This window comes from Coturnix japonica, chromosome 3, assembly GCF_001577835.2.
Source record: "Coturnix japonica isolate 7356 chromosome 3, Coturnix japonica 2.1, whole genome shotgun sequence".
NCBI classification, from domain to species: Eukaryota; Metazoa; Chordata; class Aves; order Galliformes; family Phasianidae; genus Coturnix; species Coturnix japonica.
This window is the reverse complement of record NC_029518.1, coordinates 10,724,151-10,735,416: the sequence shown is the minus strand read 5'-3', so window position 1 is coordinate 10,735,416 and position 11,266 is coordinate 10,724,151. Positions and strand designations below refer to the sequence as shown.

At 44.8% G+C, this 11,266-nt stretch overlaps 1 protein-coding gene across 11 annotated transcripts in view; it reads right to left on the bottom strand.

The window, feature by feature from the left end:
- Positions 1 to 282: 282 nt before the first annotated feature.
- The window catches only part of CDC42BPA (CDC42 binding protein kinase alpha), a 141,924-nt gene continuing 130,940 nt past the window's right edge, over positions 283 to 11,266 (bottom strand). For 10 of the 11 annotated variants that reach the window (XM_015856960.2, XM_015856962.2, XM_015856967.2 and 7 more), the window contains 3 exons: positions 7,844 to 7,961; positions 6,776 to 6,933; positions 283 to 5,051 (listed from right to left, as the gene is read on the bottom strand). In XM_015856960.2, the coding sequence (XP_015712446.1) occupies positions 4,920 to 5,051; positions 6,776 to 6,933; positions 7,844 to 7,961 (408 nt within the window). In that variant the 3' untranslated portion in view covers positions 283 to 4,919. The remainder of the gene's footprint in view (positions 5,052 to 6,775; positions 6,934 to 7,843; positions 7,962 to 11,266) is intronic. The other variant, XM_015856968.2, reaches the window with a different exon arrangement.

The window sequence follows — 11,266 nt, the reverse complement described above, 5'->3', positions numbered from 1 at the left end:
CATGACCATAAACATGGATCTGCTTAATTTCAAACACTGTTTCAGAAAGATCCAATGCTAAAAGTCCAAAAGCCTTAATAATATGCGTTTTGTGACATGAGGAATTGCTTCAGAGTATAACAGAGCAAGAAATGCTGCGCTCTGGCTCAAAGTCAAAGGAGTCATGACGCTTTCCAAGGAGCACAAGACCATCATATCGCTGCTGCTTGCTCCGAACACAATTACATCACCTCCTCAAAGCTTGGGCAGAGGCAGGAGAAAGGGAAAGAAAGACAAAACATCTGCATTTCTAACAGTTCCCTGTTTTATTGCAGTACATCAAAGTAGGTTAATATTAAGTGTTACCGACATAAAATATTGGTGGCGAGTCATTTTTACATTGTTGACTTTTCCACCTTAAATATTTCTGTGCAAAAGAATCTACATCATTGTTCTGTAGCAGAGAATCTCTTACAATGTCCCCTACAACATTGAGGGCATTAAACAAAATAGTGAGAAGAGGCAAAAAGCAGAATCTTTCCCCCACACGCACACTTGTCAGCTTTTATCATCTAAAACAAAAAAGTGATTACATCTACGCCATGCAAAACTGTACAATAATATTACAATGAAAAAAAAAAAACCTAAAAAAATCCCATATTTTAAAAATAAATGATATGAAACTGTCATACATAAAAAGGCAGGTATAATTGCTCTGAAATTACCAACACTGGTTTGTTTGTGGATTTCTTCCCTGTGGATGAGACTTTATCTTAAACGCAAAGTGAGAATAGGTTACACAAAGCTGCGGCTGGAAAGAAAGACAAAGTGGAGTTGGGATTTAGCAGGGACAGTCCAGAGGCCTGAACACACCTGTGCCCTTCTGCGTGCTTTGGTGCTAGTGCAGAAACCTGTCCCGTTTCCTTTGAGCAACCGACTCCTGTGTGAAAACAAACCCCCAAACCCGCGGCAGAAGCTACGTGTGCCACTTTGATTCCCAGGCTAATGAGGTAGGGGCAGCTGCACTGTGATACATTTGACCTTTTATGTATTTGTGTAAAACTAAGTGATGTGCACAAAACGGAATGAGAAGCTTATTGCACCCAAGAGCCTGTTTGTTCTGTCATTCAGCATCCTGCTGCTTGCTGCCTGTTTCTCTGCAAACTGCCCAAGTGTTTTATTTTTGCAAGGCTCTGTGATGCCTATTTCCATATAAACACAATGCTCTGGGGGCTTCTTTGTTACATTAAGACCCTTTACTTCCCTCTGCCGCATACCTGAGACTAACACAGTTGGCTGTTCGGTTTATCAGAACCAAATCAGGAACATCAAGTTACGAAACTCACTGAAATGAGCAAAACGTGCATTCCTACCAAGCTGCAGCAGCTCACGGAGAGGAAAAGCAGCCACTTCCACAGCAACAGGCGTGAGTTTCTGGAGCAACCAGCTGTTTTCTACAGGTCAGAGCAGAGCAGAGTGAACTAAAACTCCAACCCTGCTTTGGGGTGCATGTACAAGGGAAACCCACTGACCAAACCTTTGCATTCTCTAACCTGGAGTCCTTAGTAGCTGCCTGAATCTTCACATCCTTTGCTGCCACCAAAATTAACAATAAAAAGCAAAAAAAAACCCAACAGCCCCTATGTTTAAGTAACGTCATAAATGTGAGATACCTTCAGTCTCAGCCAAAAGGAAAAAATCAGCTAGACACGTAACTGCGTACACAGACCATATGCTACAGTCACAGACTGAAGGGGAGGCTTCAAGCTCCCCAGACAAGTTGCAGCCCTCAAACTGTGGAGGTGAAACAATGCTACAGTGCAAAGCAGCAGACATCAAACCTTAAGAGACAACTGTCATTGAGATACCAGGCAAAAGTCCTACAGTTCAAATGACCGAGCTGCTTGCCCCCAGCCCAACGCGTAAAGCTCAGCTACAGAATGCTTTCGTTTTCAGTGTTCAATGCCAACGAAAAAGATGAGCGTGGTTTGGAATCGAATGTATAATCAAATGGTCCCCAAATACATAAAAACGATTCAAGTCCCAGGACGACATTTCTCTTTACCAATAAGTGCTGTGGTCATTTGCTTTTCAACTGAGAGAACAGTTGCTGTTTCTCTTTTTAACAGACGCGGAACAAAATGCACAGTACCAACCTACTGATTAAATATAGTAATCCTAAAGGAAAATGCCCAGGCTTAGAAACTGTGGTGCACAAACCGTGTAGTCCTGTGGAGCTCTTCCCCTGCGGAGCATCATGTCACACATCTGCCCTCTGCTCTGCCTGAAAACATCCATGTGTAGTTGGTTGGGGTAGCAATGGATTGCAGGCACCAGGACACAGTAAACGGGCACATTCGGTCACTGTGTTTGCTGTGTCATGGCTCTGTGGGCTCCATTTTCAGACAGAGCATCAACTCAGCTACAGAAACCTCCACCCAGACGACGCTCTCTCGGGGGACGTGTCGCACAGGCAGCTCTACCTTATGTGACTATTGTTTAAATGCCTTCTCTCGATATCAAAATAAGATTAAATACAACATACAGTAAATACAAAACTAGTCTGCAAAGTCTTTGAGAAGTGTGTGGACATACTTCACCAAAAGGAGGGAATTGTGGGGAAAAGCAGTGGCTATACTGGAAGCAATAGGCAGCCTGTAACAAGAAGCTGATGTGGAGTTGTAGTGATGCCAATAACGCCCTGCCTCTCTGTCCCTCACACAGATATAAACCTGTTCCAGGAGGAATTGATTGCAAGTGCTAAGCTGCTGGCTAAGGTCTTTAGTATTAAATGCTGGGCTTGCAACAGTAGTAGCTTTGAAGTGAAAACAAACCACCGTTACCATTTTGCTACCCAAACTGGAGAGAGACAGGTGTTGAAATGATGGTTATTAAAACAAAATGTTGAATTCCTGTCCCAATGTAACACTGAATGAGCTTAAACTTGGACAAGCTGTGATTTGGGGTCAAAGAGAAATCTTAGTGAGGAGACCCAGCATGATAAAATGGTACAGGTGATGATCTCTGCATCTCACCCCCTGTTCCATACTTAGCTCATACCTGGAGATTACTGTACACTGTCTGAACTTACCTATAACTTCCATTACAGAAGACAGAAACTGGAAAACTCCAAACATTTCTATGCGGGTGAAACACAATATTACTGCTAACTGCAAGAATATGGAATGGTTTAAGAGCCATAGCAAGTTTCTGAAACCCACAAAAAAACAGTATTCTAAATACAAAAAGCCCTTACATGTTTGAGTATGGTCATAGTATAATGCCAGCAACAATACTACTGAGAAAAGAGGCTCATCTGAACACTCCTAAATGAAAAATGCAACTGCCTTGCTATCTGAAGAGAAAGAGATCTTCCTCTTACCATCCCTTTGTACGTCAGTCTCTCACTTTATTCCGGTGACAGCACGACCAGCTTCAGCTTTTTACTTATTTTTGCAACCTCAGTGAGCTCTGTCATCCACTGCAATACTTTCTGCCTTTCTGGCCTGCGACTGGAACCAAACAGCAGGTGAGCACATAGAAACGACTGCAAATTGCGCAGACCCACAGCACGGGTGGGGAGGGAGAGGAAAACCAACCTTACCCGCACGGCTGTTGTGGGTGACCAGGCATCTGTGACGGCCACAGTGTGAACAGTGTGAGGTCAGTCTTCAAGGTTCGTTGTTGCTACAGTGACAGCACAGCCAGCAGTAGCCAGCTTCAGAGTAAGAGCACTCATTTGGCTGATGTGTATTATAAACTAGTATTTGGTAACAACAGTAACGGGTTTCTGTTAAGGGATGATGAAAGAGGTGTGGAAGACTGCTCCCTTCCTAGTGAAGCCCGGTCAAAGTCTGACCCAGGGAAGCAGTTTTCCTGCTGAATCCTGTGGCACTGAGCTCCCTTGCTGCTGTAAGGACCTCTACTGCAGGTTTCTCAGCTGCACAGCCACACACCAGCACCCAGCACAGCCAGCTGGCTGATGGGCACCCTCAGGTGTTGGGGCGGGGGGTCGCTTTCCAACCACTGTCATATTTGCAAAGGATGGGGATTAATGTGAACTTAGGAATTATCGCCTCAGGTGCTACTGCCAGAAATAAAGGAACGTTGGGAAAGTACTGCAGGGGCTTCTCCCGGCAGTGCAGCGAATGATATGCAAAAGGATTATCTGTCCTGTGAAAGGCTTTAGGCCAGGCCTCCGAGTCTGTATATCACCGAGCATGAAAACAGGGACAACACAAATCTTAAATTAAAGGCTCTCTTAAATAAGCATCCATCTTCTGCTGCATACACAATGCTTTTTTTTTCTTTTTTTTTTCTTTTTTTTAATATATACATACATATTTTACTCTAACATCTGTGTATTTATTTAAACTCTGTACTGTAGTAAAATATGCATCATCTTAATCAATAAGGATTTGCTGGCAACAATCAGATTGACATTCAAACGTGGTGGCTGAAAGCTTTTATGTGCCTCTGACATACATACCAATCATTCCCCATGCAGGGGAAGGGGTCTCTGTGCTGCTTCTGTACAGTACAATGAGCTATTGTATGAAAACAAAATCCCTCTAGATTTTCTCTTGCCGATACTGGTCTGGTCTATTTAAGTTACTTATGAGGGAATTGTGGGGTAGGATAAATACAGGTCTTTGAAAATGAAAGCAGCTGTAATCGCAAAAGATGAACCCAATACTAATGCAAATCTACAGCATCTGATATTTACCAACACCCCAGCTTTGCTCATTTGCTGCTGTCAAATCTGGGGAAGGGAAGGTGAGGCAGCGCTGCAGACAACCAGCTTCTACCTTCCTCTCTACCCGACTCCCAGTTGACTTTCAGGTGGGGAATGAGGAGGGTTAGGATGGTGAAGGTGTGAACTGGAGCAAGTGATGGGGACAGCAAGCTGCTGTAGTGTCAAATCTGAATGCTGAAGCAGTTCATGAGTCCCAACTCACGTGGTCAGAGCTCTCCAGGGAGAGGCTCTTGGTCTTGTGAGGAGAAACAGGGCTGGGAGGGCTGCTGAGGTTGGAGCTGTTTGACGCAGTGGAGTGTCTCGGCGAGTCAGAGTCCTGCAGCCAAAATACACAGAAAAACACCAGTAAGTTACAGGATGGAAAATCTGCCTGAGTGAAGGTGTCTGAGCAACAAGTGATTGGATTCAGAGGCATGCACGTATTCTGTGCCCAAAAATACTGAGGAATTTTCTTGGCGGGGGTGTGAATTAAGAGCAAAGTGTCAGATCAGTCTGCTTACAGCAGGCATAACCTGGTGGGGACAGAAGGACACAGCAGCTGTGGGATTCTTGCAGATTACACATCACTCTGCATCCACAGTGTGCAGCTTCAGGCTGTGAGCTACGTCTCCTGCCTTCTCACAGATCTGAGATGCTCCTGCACTAAACAGTGGAATCTTCACTGTACAGGCTTCATCACAGTTTCTTCTGTGATGCTCCCAGGAGATTAACTCAAACCATCCAGAGCAAGTTAGTCTAGTTAGCTCTTCCACAATGCAGCAGAATGCAAGTATGTCTGACCTGTATTTGGGTTGATGCTTGCCTGCCAGTTTTAACTGGAAGGATATATTTTCTGTACAGTGAAAATCCTGTGTGATCTCTAATTTTCACATCTTCGTTAGAAAAAAGTCTGGGGAAGTGTTGCTGGCCAACTTCGGATTGAGCTCTTCTACGTAAAACTTTCTTGGTTGGAAGGACTGAGTTTAGCACTGGTGTCCTGTTGTAACCATAGTCTTGTTTTGCACAGTATATATATGATTAAATCCAGTTTCTGCTCTAAATGGAATTGTTACATGATAATTGTTAAGTAATCTCATTAACTTCAGACACGCAAGAGTGAGTACTGCAACAAAATACCTGCTGTGAGCTGTTTGCTATTACAGCTTGGGTCTTTGCAAATAAAGGACAGAAGGAGTACCAGCACTTCAAGCTATGCTGGGTTGCTATCAAGCTGTTAGTCCGCTCAGCCAGTATCTTAGGAAGCCTCACTGCCCCTGAAATCCCAGGTCAGGATCACAATGAGTATTTTCTGCAGGTTAAATGCCAGGACCAGAGTTGAAAAAGAATCAGAACCATCTAGGTTGGAAAACACCTTTAAGATCAAGTCCAACCATCAACCTGACCTACCGAGTCTCATCTCTAAACCATGTCCCTTAGTGCCACATTCACATATCTCTGAATTACCTCCAGGGATGGGGACTGCAGCACTTCCCTGGGCAGCCAGCTCTAATGCTTGACCAACCTCTCCGTGAAGAAATTCTTTCAAGTGTCCAGCCTAAACCTGCACTGGTAGAACTGGAGGCTGTTTTCTCACATCCTATCACTTGTCACCTGAGAAAAGAGACTGACACCCTCCTCGCTGCAGCCTCCTTTCAGGTAGTTGTAGAGAGTGATGAGGTTTCTCCTCAGCCTCATTCTCTGCAGACTAAATACCCCCAGTGCCCTCACAAGCCTTGTTTTCTAGTCTCTTCACCAGCTTTGTTACTTTTCTCTGCACATGCTTAAGCAACTCAATATCGTTGTAGTGAGGGGCCCAAAGCTGAACACGATATTTGAGGTGCAGTGTCACCACTGCCACATACCAGGGGACAATCACATACAACGTCTTGTCAGCACAAACACAAGAAATAAAAGTTTGCAATTTTGAGAGTGAGTTTTCACTTCAACAGTGATTCCCAAACTTGCAGGCAATCAAGGAGTTACACCAAACCCACAACATAATTTGACTTCCTCATCTTTATCAGTGCACTTAGATGTTTTCCTCTTTATCCTATCACTCACCTCTCGCTCATAGTCCCTTGTTGGTGCATCACTGCCTTGGTCCAGGCCACCAGAGGATAACGAACCATCTGAGGGCGATGCCATAGGCTGACACTTTGCTCCATAGCTACCTCCTGAGAATTCCCTCCGCAATGCACTGCCATTTTGTGCAGATGATCCTAAAATGTGCAGAGGAATTAAACCATTGCAGACGCCCAGAGAAGGTACTAGAAAGATGTGAGATGTTTGGCTGGCTAATTCTGCTTTCCTCTGGCATGTCCCAGGAAGCCCAGCTCGTGGCTTGCGGTCTATGTGTGCTTTTATCTTGCCTGATGCCAGATGCAGCTTTTCCTCTGCTCCCTCCCTTGATGTGTCAGGGTTAGCACAGAGCACAGCCATAGTCACTATGTCCCTAATAAAGACAGTAGTTGAATAAACTGCTGTGGTGGCAGCCTCGTTCCAGGGACCTCTCCCCAGCAGTACTGAGGCAGAGTCATACTGGCACATGCAGACTACAGCAGACATAAGGGCTTTCTGCAGTCTGTTGGCCATTTTCACATGCTCCGTTATTCAGTTGCTTGCCTCATCTCAGCACGGATCATTTTGCTGACTCTGGCACACAAGGACAGCATGGCAGCAGTAGGAAAGCTGTTTCCTATGCATCCGTGACTCTTTTGTACCAGCAGGTTGTCTACTACGCCCTCTTTACACTAGCAGCAAGAGAGGCATCAGGAGCTCTAGAGAGTTTAGCAACAGCATTAATAAATGTGGAGCTTGTGAACAACTTGTCCACCATTTACACCACTTCAGCTGCAGCAAAGACGTCCCAAGGGGTAAGAATGTCTGTTCAATTCTAACTGCAGCTTTAAAAGAACTGACAAATTCCAAATGTGGGAATGTCAAACCCGCTGGCTGCTTATTGATGGGCTTCATTGGAAGCGGGATTACAGTTCTGTCCTGCCCACACAGGGAGGGCAGCCAGCCATCGCCTCTGAAAGTCCTGTCTAGTGGCAGATAGAAGCAGTGCAGGTAGCTCTTCCCTAACGCACGTGTGCACAGCCCCAAAGCAACACAGATCTGATTGCTTACTTGCTGCTAACCCACTGCTTGCGCTCATCGATCGTCCTGGTTCTGTGCGGGATTTCGTGATCGATGGGATACTGACAGAGCCACTGAATACGGTCCGACTTTCCTGAGGCCGAAGATTCTGCAATGCAGACACACAACAACATGTTTCTTATTGACTGCTGGCTCAACCTTGGATGTTACGGAGGAAGGTCCCAGAATGCAACAAATCCCCAACCTTACCAGAGCTGAATTATCTGAGCAGCAAGTCAGCAAAATATGCAAAGTAATATTCTGCAATTTAGTGCAGAGACTGGAAGCACACACAGCTGACAATGAAGTGCTGAATTACATGGACGTATGCAGACAACTGCAAAGGTAGGTCTAACAATTCAAGAATTTCCTAGAAAGGATGGTCTGCAAGCCTAAGCTGCTACAGACGTAATTCCACGTTTATTGCTTAATGTGCTCTCTCTGAGCAAATGCTTCTATGGATTCTGTTGAAATTTCCCTATGATTCCATCACCTGTGGCTTGCATGTGTAATTTTGTACAGACATCATACGAATCCCCAGTGCCTGTGGAGTTATGGACACACACTGGGCCATAGGATCAATCTGTCTGTCAGATAACTGAGGTGGTTACAAAGATACAAACAGCATTTCTTCAGACCTACACCAGCTGAACCAAAGCCAGAATCAGCCTCATGGTTTCAGCCTGCTCAGAGCACCCACCCCGGGTCTTTCTGTGGATTGCCATTATCAGTCCTGGTTTGCAGCTTAAGAGTTCCAGTGAGATTTCCTAGAATTGCCACTGAATTGAAGTGGTCCTGTACTGAGGGAACAGATAAAACAGTGTCTTTATTCAGATATGGCAGCTCCTTAAAACACAGGCTGTCTTTAAAAGTAAAAAAATACTTTGATTTCTGGGAGATTTTATTTCTGCTTCTGCTGACTTACAGCTGACCGTAGGGGAAAAGGCGTCTCAGCTTATTTAGCCCATCTCTTTGCATACAAGCTGTCTTCTTAGCCCAAAATATCCATGCCTATTGTTTCATATCTGCCTAAATAAGACACAAATGTGATCTGCACTGCTAAGTGATTAGCATTAACGAGAATTAGGCTTGGGAAACCTTTACAGCTGCAGACTGAAAAGAGCAGCAGGTACCTCTGAGCATTACTTTGTTTCCACTTTACCAAACACCTCCTGCAACAACGATTATTTCTTCCTATTTGTATGCAATTATTTCCCCACCCTCACTCCGAGATAAAGTAACTAAATAAAACCCTATATTTTCTATTGCAATGCCTATTTAAGCTGCAGCATTACAGAAGAGAAATTTCCAACCCTGGACAGTACTCTGGAAGACCCTCAGACACCATCCATTTCTCTAGCTGTTGTCTAAAATGGATAATCAGATAGAGGCTTTGCAAAGCGCAGGTATTAGATGGTGCAGACTTTATCAGGTAATCGTTACCAACCTGCTGTCAGTCCGATCTTACAATGACCCTTAGAGTCACTGCTGTTACAGGCCTCTTTGCTATTACAGTCAACTCTCCTGGTGTCCCTCACCATGCTATAAGTGATCTGTGTTACAGCTCCGTGTGAGCAGCCTGGCTGTGCACCAACACCATGGGCCTCATGGTAGATACAAAAGGAACTACACAGGAGCTGCACTGACAGCTGGAAGGGGCTTTGTACTTGTAGAAACTGACACTATTTCATGTTGCAGGGACAGCAATTGTATGTAATGATAAGGAAACTGACCGCCTCAACAGTGACTGAGCAGGCAACATACAGGCATCGGGGAAGGAAGGAATGGGTGCATTAAAAAGACTAATTTACTTTTTTTGCGTAGTCTTATCATTACTTTTTGTGACCTCAGTTTGCAAAGTCCATGTAATTCCTTGTAGAAAGTTTTTCCACAAAGCAAATCTCCCCTTGTTCTTTGATCTAAAATAAAAGAAGCACATGCTGGAGACCCTGGCACTTTGGGCACAAAGTGATATGCACACGATGCAGAAAGGGGATTCAAAGAAAAATAAATGGCAGTTAGCGGTAGTTATCAAGCAGCCAAACACAGCAAATTAAAAACAGAAGGGAGGAGGGCAGGAGGGGAGGAGGGGGGGGAAAGAAACCCGAGCTTGCTTTACTTAGAGACAAAAAACCCTCGTTTGGAGTAATAATCCAAATCCTAGCTGGTAAGTTCATCCCCGCTGCTGAACCACATGGAGAAATGCAACAGACAGGATTTGTCTTGGAAGAAAAAACCTCAGCAGCAGAGAAGCTGCTTGCTGAGCATTTACTCGCCACGCAGCACTGAACGACCAGTCAGTGGGTGCAGCCCTACTGGGAGGCAGTACTACTGAGCCCGTTTGTGCCCAGCACCAGTCACAGCACCCACAGGGAACTGCTTGCCAGCATTTCTCTGTCCACAGTGCTTCTTGTTGTTTGTTTTCTTGTATTAATTGAGGTTCTGTTCGTTATGACGTAAACCTAAGCTTTTCTTTCATGAAATGATGGGACATGACTTAAAAGCCTATTTTAAGGGTTCATTTTCATCTCTTGCTACATACTCCAGGTTTCAATACTCAATTGGTACCAGGGTCCCCCAACCCCTGCATAAGGACTGCTATTGTTCTTGTACTAAAAGCTCCAAACACAGATAGAGATATGGGCAGACATAAAAGCAAAATCCATGGCTTTGCCTTCCAGACACAGCTTACAACATCTCTTCCCTGAAGCCAAAAAGAGACAAATGCTTTCCTTCACACGAGCCTAAACCTCCAGCGTTTTAAGGGGCAAAGAGGCACAAAATCTCAATGCTCCAGGCTGTTTTCTCCACAATAAAACTAGGATGGATGCAGACCTGTCACCACAGGATGTATTCATTTCATTTTTGGATATTTATGTACGTGACCACTACACAACAGTGACATGAGAGTGCACATGACCAGTCGAAGATCATGGTGTGAAGTTTTGTTCTGGGTCTTTAAGATATTTATTTTCCTCCTGAATTTTTAAATTCTCTTCAGTGTTGGATGCAGATATGCATTACAAACCCCTTCCCAGCGACAGGGACCTAGAACAGCAAAGCAGTCTGGCAGTGAAGGTTTGCTGCATGTGTCTGAAAAGTGTTGAAGGCCACAGAAACCAACAGCAGCATTTCCATCACAGTGGCAGACACGGCTTGGACACACACAGACCCTCAGCAACCATCCACCACTACAGAACCACAGATCACCCACCAGCTCAGGCTGCCCAGGGCCTACCCAATGTGGCCTTGAACACCTTCAGCTCTGGGCAGCAGCACCAGGGCCTCACCGCCCTCTGAGTAAAGAATTTCTTCCTAACAGCTAACCTAAAAAACGGGAGCCTTTTTTTAGTTTAAAGCCATCCCCTGTTGTCCTATCGCTATCAGACCATATAAGACGTTGGTCCCCCTCCA